The sequence below is a fragment of the Hyperolius riggenbachi genome, chromosome 7, assembly GCF_040937935.1.
Source record: "Hyperolius riggenbachi isolate aHypRig1 chromosome 7, aHypRig1.pri, whole genome shotgun sequence".
NCBI classification, from domain to species: Eukaryota; Metazoa; Chordata; class Amphibia; order Anura; family Hyperoliidae; genus Hyperolius; species Hyperolius riggenbachi.
Genome location: NC_090652.1, coordinates 297,648,207 through 297,662,557, shown reverse-complemented (window position 1 = coordinate 297,662,557; position 14,351 = coordinate 297,648,207). Strand labels below are relative to the sequence as shown.

At 47.9% G+C, this 14,351-nt stretch overlaps 1 protein-coding gene across 1 annotated transcript in view; it reads left to right on the top strand.

Annotated features, from left to right (window-relative positions):
* Positions 1-12,821, top strand: part of GMPPA (GDP-mannose pyrophosphorylase A) — a 35,893-nt gene extending 23,072 nt beyond the window's left edge. Inside the window, exons 9-13 of the mRNA XM_068246021.1 lie at positions 803-900; positions 1,493-1,539; positions 4,884-4,976; positions 8,017-8,185; positions 11,343-12,821. Coding sequence (XP_068102122.1) covers positions 803-900; positions 1,493-1,539; positions 4,884-4,976; positions 8,017-8,185; positions 11,343-11,443 — 508 coding nt within the window. The 3' untranslated portion in view covers positions 11,444-12,821. The remainder of the gene's footprint in view (positions 1-802; positions 901-1,492; positions 1,540-4,883; positions 4,977-8,016; positions 8,186-11,342) is intronic.
* Positions 12,822-14,351: the final 1,530 nt, after the last annotated feature.

Genomic DNA, 14,351 nt, shown 5'->3' with positions numbered 1-14,351 from the left:
CAGATGGGCTAAAGTTACAGGAGCCAGTACTGGCAATGTAGAAGGCTGAGGACGGTATGCGGGAGCGATCCCTGCGCATAGGGCTGGAGGAAGCCTGAGGTACTGTATGTATAAATCTTAGTTAATATAGTCTCTGGTTTGCTTTGACTAACTGGCATGTCTGAGGCGATAACAGGGAACTGCTTTCTGGGGGGGGGGGGGGGGGGGGTTGGAGGCATTGAAATACTTACCGTACCTCCAGTGATGTCTTGTAGCCTCCCTGCAGCTCCTAGCGGCTTTTCGGCACCGTGCACGGAAGCTGGGGGGGGGGTCACATGACCTGACGCGGGTCAGGTGACACGCTGGCTCACATGCATGGAGGATGCCAGAAAGTCAACAGGAGCTGCAGGGAGGCTACAAGACATCGCTGGAGGCTCGCTGAGTATTTATGGGGGGAGGTTTTGCTCAAGCAACCGGCAAGCACATATAACCGGCAACAGGTGATCCCCCGCTGGTGCCGGATAGCAGGAACTCTGCTGTGTTTGCTGCCAGTGGTATTAAAGAAAACCTGATAAGAGATGAGTACCGAGGCTGCCATCATCATTCTCTAATACAGTGCCAGACTGACAGTTGCTTATGTGACAGCCGGGCAACTGGCATTGTTTATAAAGTAATGAGGATGGCAGCCTCTGTATTTCTCTCACTTCAGGTTCCCAAGAAAGGCCGGTGAAGGAAAAGAGAACCTCCCTAATGTAGTAAATTCATGACTTTGGTGTGCACAGAAGTTATTTTTAACCTGTGGTTTTGTCACACCTCGTTACAGCTCAGCTATTTACGCCAGCCGCCTGTACCTGAGTCAGTATCACACGACACACCCGGAGAGGCTCGCCCAGACCAAGGAGGGCGGACCAACCATCCTGGGTAACGTAGCCACTGCTGTCTGCATCCTGCTTCTCTCAGTGCAAGATAAAGGGGAACTCTGCCGGATGGGCTTTCAATAGGAAAAACTGTTTGTAGCCAATATCATTATTGTTGAAGTCCTGGCACTGTTTTTAACCTCGCATCCCAAAAACTTACTGGCAAGTTAACCCCCCCCCCCCCCCCCCCCCTCCCCTCTAAAGTGGACCTGAACTCTTGCATTGGACAGAAGGAAAACAGAGAAATGCACCCTGTATGTATTTAGATAGTTTAGCCTGTCTAATTCCCCCTCATCTGTGACTTATCACATCTGTAATTTGGTCTCTCAGCTTTGTCAGCTGGCTGCCTCGGCAGAGCAGCTAATTTGTAAACACAGGATGTTAACTCTATGCCTGTTTCCAGACAATAGTGGGGGCTAGAGATGCATACCTTTTTTACATGTGAAGTTATGTAAATCTGACCTAAACAGTGAAAACCTTTCCCCCTTTTTTTTTTTTTTTTTTTATCCTATTTTCTGTTAAGAGAACTGAGTTTTACATTTTATACTTGAACAATTTAAAATTAGAACCATTTTTCTCTCTCCTTATTTGCACAGGAAACGTGTACATTCATCCCACAGCCAAAGTGGATCCCTCTGCAGTGGTGAGTGAGGCTGTATTTATGGCTTAAAGTGACCAAAATGTTCCATGTGTCCTGTACTTTTTCGATAAAACGAGTGGTTGCATTGAAAAACAAAACGTGTAATTTTTTTGTAATCTTGAATTTTTGGCAGTTTTTTTATTTTTTTTAATTTTTTGTTTTTTCGTGGTGGGAAATATTTGCAACCAGCCGCCCCCCCCCCCCCCTCAAAAAAAATTAAGTGTATGGAGAATTGGGTGGTTTTTCAAACAATCCAATCAAAAAATTGAATTTTTTAAAAAGATTAAAAAATAAAATTTGTATGGCTTGTGTGTGGGCACCATTATTGATATTTTCCATCATCTGCAGATCTCTGCACATAACCCACCAGTGATGGTCAATGAGTTGATAATTATTGATGCAAATTGTCAATGGACCAACCAGTTGCATCAGCCGACACATTTTGAGCTGTCCATTTCCAGGATGCATAAAATTAGCATCAACTTGAAATGCTTGGTATCTCATTGGTCATCCCCATTCCCCACCCTGCTGGATACTGGACGGTCGCTCTCCTGTAGCCCCGCTCTGTACTCCAGGTCCTGCTGGATACTGGACGGTCGCTCTCCTGTAGCCCCGCTCTGTACTCCAGGTCCTGCTGGATACTGGACGGTCGCTCTCCTGTAGCTCCACTCGGTACTCCAGGTCCTGCTGGATACTGGATGGTCACTTTCCTGTAGCTCCGCTCTGTACTCCAGGTCCTGCTGGATACTGGACGGTCGCTCTCCTGTAGCCCCGCTCTGTACTCCAGGTCCTGCTGGATACTGGACGGTCGCTCTCCTGTAGCTCCACTCGGTACTCCAGGTCCTGCTGGATACTGGATGGTCACTTTCCTGTAGCTCCGCTCTGTACTCCAGGTCCTGCTGGATACTGGACGGTCGCTCTCCTGTAGCCCCGCTCTGTACTCCAGGTCCTGCTGGATACTGGACGGTCGCTCTCCTGTAGCCCCGCTCTGTACTCCAGGTCCTGCTGGATACTGGACGGTCGCTCTCCTGTAGCTCCACTCGGTACTCCAGGTCCTGCTGGATACTGGATGGTCGCTCTCCTGTAGCTCCACTCGGTACTCCAGGTCCTGCTGGATACTGGACGGTCGCTCTCCTGTAGCCCCGCTCTGTACTCCAGGTCCTGCTGGATACTGGACGGTCGCTCTCCTGTAGCCCCGCTTGGCACTCCAAGTCCTGCTGGATACAGGATGGTCACTTTCCTGTAGCTCCGCACGGTACTCCAGGTCCTGCTGGATACTGGATGGTCACTCTCCTGTAGCTCCACTCGGTACTCCAGGTCCTGCTGGATACTGGATGGTCACTTTCCTGTAGCTCCGCTCTGTACTCCAGGTCCTGCTGGATACTGGACGGTCGCTCTCCTGTAGCTCCACTCGGTACTCCAGGTCCTGCTGGATACTGGATGGTCACTTTCCTGTAGCTCCGCTCTGTACTCCAGGTCCTGCTGGATACTGGATGGTCACTTTCCTGTAGCTCCGCACGGTACTCCAGGTCCTGCTGGATACTGGATGGTCGCTCTCCTGTAGCTACGCACGGTACTCCAGGTCCTGCTGGATACTGGATGGTCGCTCTCCTGTAGCCCCGCTTGGCACTCCAGGTCCTGCTGGATACAGGATGGTCGCTCTCCTGTAGCTCCACTCGGTACTCCAGGTCCTGCTGGATACTGGATGGTCGCTCTCCTGTAGCTCCACTCGGTACTCCAGGTCCTGCTGGATACTGGATGGTCGCTCTCCTGTAGCTCCACTCGGTACTCCAGGTCCTGCTGGATACAGGATGGTCGCTCTCCTGTAGCTCCACTCGGTACTCCAGGTCCTGCTGGATACCGGATGGTCGCTCTCCTGTAGCTCCACTCGGTACTCCAGGTCCTGCTGGATACTGGATGGTCGCTCTCCTGTAGCTCCACTCGGTACTCCAGGTCCTGCTGGATACTGGATGGTCACTTTCCTGTAGCTCCGCACGGTACTCCAGGTCCTGCTGGATACTGGATGGTCACTCTCCTGTAGCTCCACTCGGTACTCCAGGTCCTGCTGGATACTGGATGGTCACTTTCCTGTAGCTCCGCTCTGTACTCCAGGTCCTGCTGGATACTGGACGGTCGCTCTCCTGTAGCTCCACTCGGTACTCCAGGTCCTGCTGGATACTGGATGGTCACTTTCCTGTAGCTCCGCTCTGTACTCCAGGTCCTGCTGGATACTGGATGGTCACTTTCCTGTAGCTCCGCACGGTACTCCAGGTCCTGCTGGATACTGGATGGTCGCTCTCCTGTAGCTACGCACGGTACTCCAGGTCCTGCTGGATACTGGATGGTCGCTCTCCTGTAGCCCCGCTTGGCACTCCAGGTCCTGCTGGATACAGGATGGTCGCTCTCCTGTAGCTCCACTCGGTACTCCAGGTCCTGCTGGATACTGGATGGTCGCTCTCCTGTAGCTCCACTCGGTACTCCAGGTCCTGCTGGATACTGGATGGTCGCTCTCCTGTAGCTCCACTCGGTACTCCAGGTCCTGCTGGATACAGGATGGTCGCTCTCCTGTAGCTCCACTCGGTACTCCAGGTCCTGCTGGATACCGGATGGTCGCTCTCCTGTAGCTCCACTCGGTACTCCAGGTCCTGCTGGATACTGGATGGTCGCTCTCCTGTAGCTCCACTCGGTACTCCAGGTCCTGCTGGATACTGGATGGTAGCTCTCCTGTAGCTCCACTTGGTACTCCAGGTCCTGCTGGATACTGGATGGTCGCTCTCCTGTAGCTCCACTCGGTACTCCAGGTCCTGCTGGATACTGGACGGTCGCTCTCCTGTAGACTTTCCAGAAACACTGCACAGCTATTACCTCCAAAGGAGGTCTGACTGGTAATGGGTAGGATGGAGGCACCCAATGCGTGTGCTATATTAGAATTTTAAAATATAAATTAAAAAGAAAGGAAATCGCTTAGCCCTCCACTAGCTCAACTGGAAAAAATGTTTATTTAAAAAAATAATCTGACAATGCGTTTCACAGGGCGTGTCCCGATTCCTCAGGTCAATACAAAATGCCTTGATAGCAGAGGGGTTAGAGTGTAATTGCCTCTAATAGCTATTCCGGGTATACTTTAAGAAAACTGCATGCTTTTATGCTTTTTTACGAATTATTTTGTACATTGTATCTATTCTTATATTGTGGTGTAAGAGTCTTGTTTGTGCTGCCAGAAAGTCTTGGAAGTGTTTTACTGACTCTTCCTCCTCACTGTCTGTGAGCTGTTTTATATACAGGAACTATACCGTATACAGTAGCTTCTCATCAGTTGTATCACTTCTGTCCTTTATTCTTTGCAGCTGGGCCCCAACGTTTCTGTTGGAATGGGGGTGACAATTGGAGCCGGAGTCCGGGTGCGGGAATCCATTATATTACACGGAGCTACACTGCAGGTGAGCACATGAGACTGTCCAATCACAAGACCCTTCAGTCCATACTTTTGCATAATCATTAGAGGAGCTGTGTACTTACAGTATGAAACCATTAAATTTGCCCAAAAGACTCTCATTAAAAATGCAGTTTGATTATGCCCCCCTCCTCCTGCCATGTGCAGTGTTAAAGCATACATTCCAACTTTTTGAGAAGAGAAAGAGGGACACTTAAGCCACGCCCCTGCCACACCGTCACACCCCTAGTCACGCATACCATAAAGACTTCATAATAAAAATATTTTTATAATTGAAACCACACTGGTCCTTTCTCTCCTTGTTAATTTTTCCTTCATATTAACATTTTTAAAATTTGAAATATATAAATTTAAAGGCTGGGAATAAAGTTTAGAGTCAATCAAAAACATTTTTTAGTAGGGAAATATATATATTTACATAGAAAGAAGGACAAAGTCCTGAAAGAGGGACAAATGAGGAGGAAAGAGGGACTGTCCCTCCAAAAGAGGGAGAGTTGGGAGCTATGGTTAAAAGCTGACCAATTGACTCCTGGCCACTCCTTCATCAAGAGCGCATGAACCATGTGACTCATTGCATGTGATGAAGTCACAACGTGTCAATGTCACATGGAGCAGGCACTCGTGCTGATGCACCGGAGGAGGCCTTGAATCGCTCCAGCAGATGGGTAAGCCTTTAATCTTGAAAATGTGTGTGTGGGGGGGTGGGGGGGGGGGATTGGAGACATTATCCGGGAGTCCGTCAGTCATTGCGATATCGAACACCGTTAAAGCCGCGCACTCAATTGAGCCCTTGCAACGAAGATTTCCAGCCATTCTCGATCGATACATTTGACAGACTCCGGCCAGAAATAATTTAAAAGATCAATTGGGTGGCCATGTTGCGGCACCGATTCTCTTCCGATTCAATAAAACTATCGAGTCAGGAGATTTATCAGCCTGCTATATAATGTATGGGCACCCTTATTCATAGAACTAGTAGATCAGGGGTGATCATTGTTCTCTGCTCTTTTTCCTGTTCCTGTAAATGCCCCGCTTACTTCCTGGAACAGGAAGTGATGTGCAGAGGACAATGGTCAGACCTGACTATGGATCACAGATATGTCAGTACAGCAATAATAGTAATAACGCATTATTGATCAGGCTGCAGTATGGTACTGGTTTAATGTTCTGTGCATATATATTATATTAAATATCCTCCACTGACCTCCAATCATTGCTGCAGTACGGGGCACGCATGATGCTGCTGGTTGTAACAAGCTCCCGGGGCGCCAGCTAGATCAATGAAATACCGTATTATTTCCATAGTTCAGTTTTATTTTTACAGTCAGGCATTCAATTGGGGAAACACATTTTCTGGAATAAGTAGTAACATTTTCTAGCACGCATGAAGAAATCACAGGAGTAAGTCTTACAGTTATTGAGAATGGCAACTATATAACTGGCCTCCATATTCTAAACATTGAACTCATAACAGGAATATCTACACCAATATAATAGATCTAGGCGTACTTTCTAAAAACAATAGAAATGCTACATATACAGGTGAAACTTGAAAAACTAGAATATCGTGCAAAAGTCCATTTATTTCAGTGATTCAACTTAAAAGGTGAAGCTAATATATGAAATAGACTCATTACATGCAAAGCGAGCTATTTCAAGCCTTTATTTGTTATAATGTTGATGATTATGGCTTGCAGCTTATGAGGACCCCAAAATCAAAATCTCAGCCCATTAGAATATTGAGAAAAGATTTAATATTCTACGCTCAGTGTCAGACTCTAATCAGCTAATTCATCCAAACCTGCAAAGGCTTCATATGTAAGTTTCACCTTTTTAAAGAGACTCTGAAGTCTCAATTTTTCCACGTTTTTTATAATGTAAACCTCTTCAGCATGATAGCCTAAATTAAACTGCCTCAAAATGAGGGTTTAATCAGTGAAAACGACCTGCAAAGTTCCACTTTGCAGGTCGCAGATTGTGCTGCTCTGGAGAGGCTAAGCTTTGAGCTGTAGCTCTGCCTCTCTACAACCAATCTCTGCGGATCTCCGCCTCCTCCCCGCCCCTCTCAGTGAAAGGAAGACTGAAAGGGGCGGGAGGAGGCGGAGAATGATAACGGAGAGTCAGAGCTACAGCCTTAAAGGGATACTGTAGGGGGGGTCGGGGGAAAATGAGCTGAACTTACCCGGGGCTTCTAATGGTCCCCCGCAGACATCCTGTGCCCGCGCAGCCGCTCACCGATGCTCCGGCCCCGCCTCCGGTTCACTTCTGGAATTTCTGACTTTAAAGTCAGAAAACCACTGCGCCTGCATTGTCGTGTCCTCGATCCCGCTGATGTCATCAAGAGCGCACAGCGCAGGCCCAGTATGGTCTGTGTCTGCGCAGTACACTCCTGGTGACATCAGCGGGAGCGAGGACACGGCAACGCAGGCGCAGTGGTTTTCTGACTTTAAAGTCAGAAATTCCAGAAGTGAACCGGAGGCGGGGCCGGAGCATTGGGGAGTGGTTGCGCCAACACAGGATGTCTGCGGGGGACCATTAGAAGCCCCGGGTAAGTTAAGCTCATTTTCCCCCGATCCCCCTACAGTATCCCTTTAAGCTTTATGAAAAAAACCTCGTATTGCGGGGGGTTTAATTTAGGCTTTAATGCTGAAGAGGTTTACATTATAAAAACGTGGAAAAATTGAGACTTCAGATTCTCTTTAAATTGAATTACTGAAATACACGGATATTTGTACAATATTCTAATTTTTCGAGTTTCACCTGTACATACGAGTTTAGAGAAACCCTTCACTATACTCCACATGGCTGGGATTGGTAGTTTGCACACTCACATGGCCTGACTTGTGCAAGACCAATCGATATTTACCAACCTGTCTGTTCACGTTGCACAGTAAAATTTTGAAGTAAAATAAGTGGCGCATGTGGAGGTATTTTAGCTCTGCTGCAGAATATAAACACTTGTGTAGTAGTAAGTGTATAACTGGATCTGGTACTGGATTGTGAGTAATTCTCTTCTCCATCTGCAGGATCACAGCTGTGTATTAAACACCATTGTAGGCTGGGACAGCAGCATTGGCCGCTGGGCTCGAGTAGAAGGAACGCCCAGTGACCCCAATCCAAATGACCCCTATGCCAAAATCGACAGCGAGACCCTTTTCAGGGAAGGGAAGCTTACACCATCCATAACCATTCTGGGTAAGTGGCCTGATTGGTCTATATTATCATGTTACTGGATAGTCATTTAAAGCGGACCTGAACTCATAACTTCCTCTATGCTTTAAAAGCTAAGCAACAGCATAATAACCTTTTACAGAAAAACATTTCCTTGTTACAGCTTATAGAGCTCTTACAGAGATGCTGCAGGCTGGTTACTTTCTGGTTTGCTGGGAGCACAGAAAGGGACTCCCATGTTTACATATTAGCTCTTAACTCGGCAGACAGCTGAGAGCTCAAATTTCACAATCTCATTACTTGCTGAGAAGTTCTCTATACACACATGCTGGGTGCATTTATCTGTGTTCTCCTCCTCTCCTGTGCAAGCGTTCAGGTCCTCTTTAATGCACAGTTAAAGCACCTTCCCCCTTATTGTCCTCATACCTTGCCTTACCTGGTTTTCTTAGGTAAGAAAACAAGTTTAAAAAGCTATAAATTCCTTAGTTTAGAGTCTAGCAATCTGATCAGAATGAAATCGATACGACTTTCAGATCGATCCAGTCAGTCTGATCAGATTGGTTAGGAGATTTTCACCGTGGCTCACAATCCACTCAATCGGAATGTGAGAAGTGAGAGTGGCTAAGACGTCTCTCACGACACAATCGGATTGCGGTAGTGGCTGAGCTGCCTCTCATAGCTCACTCGGTCAGGAAATGGGAGTGGCCAATCTGCCACTTAACCTTGCTTCCTGTTGGGACTACCAATGTAGAGTGTTGGCAGTAATCCCACCAGTCCAGTGTCTTTACTTTCCGCCCTCCTCCTCCCCGTCTCTTCTCTCTGTCATGTGACATAATGGACGTTGAAACACTAGAGGTCCAGCAGCATGCATGTCGGACCTCTAGTGTTTAAATGCAGTTTTACAATTTTTTTTTTACGATTGTCGCTCAATAAGGCGATCTATTTCAAACATTTCATATCTATAGTGCGTACGCAGCTTAAAGTGTACCTGTGGGGAAAAAAGTGCCCCTATGGCAGGGAGTCCCAACCTGTGTGCCACAGGTGACACATTTATGTGTCGCGGCAGCATTGGGTATGTGTGGCCCGCCCCACTCTTATCTCCCTATGCTCTCTTCCTCCGCTCCGTGTAATTAAAGGATACCACAGCTGAACAAACAGAAAGATCCAGTGTGTAGGGGGTTAAAAGTACATACTGTGACCTCCTCCTGCCCCCTCCGTCTGCTGCCGTTCGAAGATTCATGCCGGTGTCCCAGCAACTTGCTTGAACCTTGACCTGGATATAAATCTTCATCTCTTTACTTCTGGTGGCGCATAGCTATGGGCTCAGAAACTCGCTGTCCCCTGCGTCTACTCTGGGCTGTGTGTGCGCTCCATTACACCAAGCGTCACATGATTAATCATGTGAAACTTTATGTAATGGAGCGCACACGCAGCCCAGAGTAAACGCAGGAGAAAGCCTGGTGGCGCATAGCTATGGGCTCAGAAGCACGCTTTCTCCTGCGTCTACTCTGGGCTGCGTGTGCGCTCCATTACATAAAGTTTCACATGATTAATCATGTGACGCTTGGTGTAATGGAGCGCACACATAGCCCAGAGTAGACGCAGGGGACAGCGAGCTTCTGAGCCCATAGCTATGCGCCACCAGAAGTAAAGAGATGAAGATTTATATCCAGGTCAAGCAAGTTGCCGGGACACCGGCATGAATATTCCACGAACGGCAGCAGACAGAGGAGGTCACAGTATGTACTTTTAACCCCCTACACACTGGATCTTCTTGTTTGTTCAGCTGTGGTATCCTTTAAAGCTGGGCTACTAGAAAATGGCTGCGGATGTCCACCAAACGCAGACCTCTGCGGCCATTTTGTTGTAGCCCTGCTCTAATTATACACTGAGTGGAGGCAGAACAGAGAGGGAGACAGAGCGGTGCGCTGAAGAGACGTCATCGCTATACCTATACTGAGGTCATCTATGATGGCATCTACATACCTATACTGAGGGTACCTACACCTGACTTCCTTTACTGGGGGCACCTATACTTGGCTAAGTAACTACTTATACTAAGTCTGTGGGTGGGTTTTTTTTTTTGGGGGGGGGGGGGGGGGAGCGCGTTCGGCATAGTGTGCCACGACGTCAAAAAGGTTGGGAACCACTGCCCTATGAGGTACTCTCCTTGGAAGGGGAAGCATCCAGACCGTCCAGGGGCTTCACATGTTCTCCTCCACCAGCTCTGAGACCACCGAAAGAACACCTACTGACAGCTCACGCATACACCCGGACCCACTTGACTTTCTTTAGTAAATGCCAAGCCCGATTGGGTCCTTGCTACTGTGCATGCACGAGCCGCCTGCACAGTAGTGTGGACCCAATCTGGCTGTTTGTTTTTGTCCGCTGGAGCCTGAGTGAGTCCATTCTACTGCACAGACACAGTGCAGCCATTATGTAGAAAGAACAGAGGCGCCAGCAGGATAAAAATCAGGTAATAAAATGTTTAAAAGTGCTTTGGAGGCAGCGGTGGACTTGCCTCCTGTAAGCAGACACTATAAACTGTCAGTTCAAATCTAAATAAATTTTATTGGCATACTCCAAGGGGGTTGCAACGCGTTTCACAGGTGTAAACCTGCTTCCTCAGGCAATATAACATAGGAGCATACAACAGTAAAAGGTCCGGGTAACACCTGGCGCCTCAGTTATGGGGTCTCAGTGCCCAGTGATGTTAAAACCGTGCAGGAAATTTGGGTGCATCTGGCGTCACCATAGGCCGTAATGGGAATTACGGCTATAACGGCGCTCAGTGAGTGATTTTAGTGCCGTCAAAAGACTGAACTCAAATTACTTTTAAAACACTAAGTCGGGCTCCCGCAATAGCTGGAAGCCAAATTATAACATTCCCCACCGTCCACATGGACCTGGAGAGGGAATAGTAATTTACGCCGCCAGGACTTGTGCAGGAGCAGGGGGAGCTGTATATCGACTTCATCATGAACCCAGATCTCCTAGCTGCAGATTCGTAGGTATGCTCTCAGCACTGGATCGAGTCGGTGGAGTACATCAGGGGAAACCTCTTTAGGATCCAGAGGTTTCCCCTCCCAAGGTGAGCATCAGTTTTTGGGCATTGCAGACCTCCTAGGTTTGCATTAAATCTGTATGAGATGCTTACTTAACAAGCTTATTTGTCTTCCAGGCTGTAACGTCTCTATCCCGGCAGAGGTGATCATATTAAACTCCATCGTCCTCCCGCATAAGGAGCTGAGCCGCAGCTTCAAGAACCAGATCATCCTGTAGCCCCCGGCATGTTCTGAAGGAGAGGGGTCAGAACCTGAGCTTACCCCGGTGTGTGACCCTTGTAGCAGTCTGGCTTGAATGTGGGACTTGGCTTACAGCAGGAGGATGTGACATGGACCTGTTAGAGAGAGTCTCAGCCTCCGGCACACGGAGCCTGGAGCTCAGCACTGATCACTGCTCTGGAAGGACTGTGACAAGGAGATGCTGGATAACCCTGCAGGCAGCTCACTCCGTGATTATGTGCCCCCCATAGGGCATCCTTTCCATTGTGATACCCATCATGCACAGCATGTCTAATATAGCTACTGGCCGGGTCATGCAACAGGTCAAGCCTAACAGACTTATTAAAAGTGAAGTTTGAAGCGTCTTGCAGCCTGTCCTGACCTCTTCCCTCTAGCAGCTAAAAGACTTTTGCGATTTGTGATGGGAACACGAGCAAACTTTCCAAAACTGCTTACCAACTACAGCTAGGAAGCCATGTTATACCCACATATATGGTTCCAGGTGTACCTGTAGTTATGAGGGGGATTCCAAGAGAGAGAGCATCAAGGCCAATCTGATTCTGGTCCCCACATTAACATGCACTAGTCCAGGGGTAGGGAACCTATGGCTCGGGAGCCAGATGTGGCACTTTTGATGGCTGCATCTGGCTCACATACAAATCAGTAGGGGTTGATTCACTAAGTAACATTTGGCAGCGCAAGTAACATTTTCAAAGTAGTGCACACTACTGCTATAGCATGCACTACTTACTCGTACCTCTCCCCCCCCCCCAAAAAAAAAAAAAAAAAAAAAAAATTAACAGCTGCTCCAATTGTCCCACTCTGGACCCTGTCAGGTCCAGTGACTGTTGGACGAGATCCCCACACTTTGATTGGCTCAATAGGCTGCCTGTCACTTGCCAGGCAGCCTATTAGGCCAAAGTGCGGGGATCTCATCTACAAAGTGAATCAACCCCCAAGTCAGCTAGCTAATTGTACAAGCTGTTAGTTGGTATTTCTCCTGTCTGGCTCTCAGGGAAATTGCTGATGTTGCTGAAACCCAAGAGAAGTTGAAGACGTGTCTGACACTTCAGCTGCCTGGAGGATCAACTGTATACACATTACCATGGCAACAGGGACGTAAACCCTCTGCTGCACATGTGCACTGTCCCAGTTTGAAACATATTGTATGGCTCTCATGGAATTTAAATTTTAAAATATGTGGCGTTTATGGCTCTCTCAGCCAAAAAGGTTCCTGACCCCTGTACTAGAGGGATCACAAAGTTAAAGTAAATACTGTATTTTTAAGAACATAATATACCAGACTACAATGCACTAAGGTTTAGAGAATAAAAAAAAAAAAATAGGGAAATAAAATAAACTAAACTTGGTATGTCCATTGTCCAGTGGTGTCTTGTAGATGTTTTACCTCAAATATTGTGTCCCCCCATTTGTCATCCTCCACTCCCCCATGTATATGTTACGGCCAGAACCCGAAGTTTGGCCACTTCTAGTTCTGGCCGGCCAATGTGCGAAATGGAATAATTCCTGTAACGTTAATGTATCTTTTGGCCGCAGCGCAGCGGGCAAATGTATCACATCTTAGTTAATATAATGAAATTAAGCCGGCGGCAATGTAACAGATGGAGCCGCCGGCTTTTTCTCTGCCTCTCTCCTTCTTTTATGGCCAGCCGGGGGGGGGGAGCTCTCTAGATCCTATAGAGCAGAAGTGTCAAACTCCAATATAAAGTAGGCTGAAATTGTACAATGGGACTTAGTTGCAGGCCAACCTCAATGTCTGCTGGCCACCTTCTTCTCAATCTCCCAGGTGTCTAATAGCACCTCTCCCCTATACATTTCCCTGGTGTCTAGTAGTCTTCCCTCACTAAACAGTTACCTAGTGTTTAGTGCTTTCCCCCTACATCCCCTATATTGCTTCCCTGGTATTCTAGGCCTTCACCTCCAATATAGCTTCCCTGGTGGCCTAGAGTGGACCAAACACACAATGCAAAGTGGAGAAACCACTTGAGGGCCAAATTTGGCCCGCAGGCTGGAGTTTGACATGTATGCTCTGCAGTGTTCCCTAACCCAATCCTCAAGGCCCACCAACAGTGTATGTTTTGTATAAATCCCCAGTGTACCATGACGTGGATGGCATCATCCCGATGGTCGCCATGGCGACGGGGGAAGCCAAACAGGAAATCCCGTTCTGAATGGGATGTCCTGCTTGCGCTGATCGGCGGCGATCGGAGGGGGGGGGGGGGGGGGGGGAGTGTGTGTCACTGCACAGAGGCAATCATGTAGCTAGCGATAGGCTAGCTACATGATTTTAAAAAAAAATTAAAAGTGCTGCACTGCCCCCCTGGCGATGATTTTTTTTTTTTTACGCCAGGGGAGTTAATCAGCGCTGCTGAGACACTAATTACCTTACCTGTGCGTGTTTGTGGTTTCCTGCAAAACATGTACTGCTGGTGGGCCTTGAGGACAGGGTTGGGGAACTCTGCAGAGGCTTCCCATACTGTCCTCTGGTCCCCAATCGTCAAGCGAGGACCCCCCCCAAAGCTTAAAGGGAACCTTAACTGAGAGGGATCTGGATGTTCCCTTTTAAACAATACCAGTTGCCTGGCAGTCCTGCTGATCTCTTTGCTGCAGTAGTGGCTCGATCACAAACCTGAAAAGCATGCAGCTAATCCAGTCTAAAGGTGCGTACACACATGCGACTATAGTCGTTTGTAACAATCGTTCCCTGATCTTTACCAACGACGATCATTACAAAAACGAACCACCGACTATTAACCACCCTGGCGTTCTGATTAAATCGCCAGGGTGGCTGCGGGAGGGTTTTTTTTAAATAAAAAAAAAACTATTTCATGCAGCCAACTGAAAGTTGGCTGCATGAAAGCCCACTAGAGGGCGCTCCGGAGGCG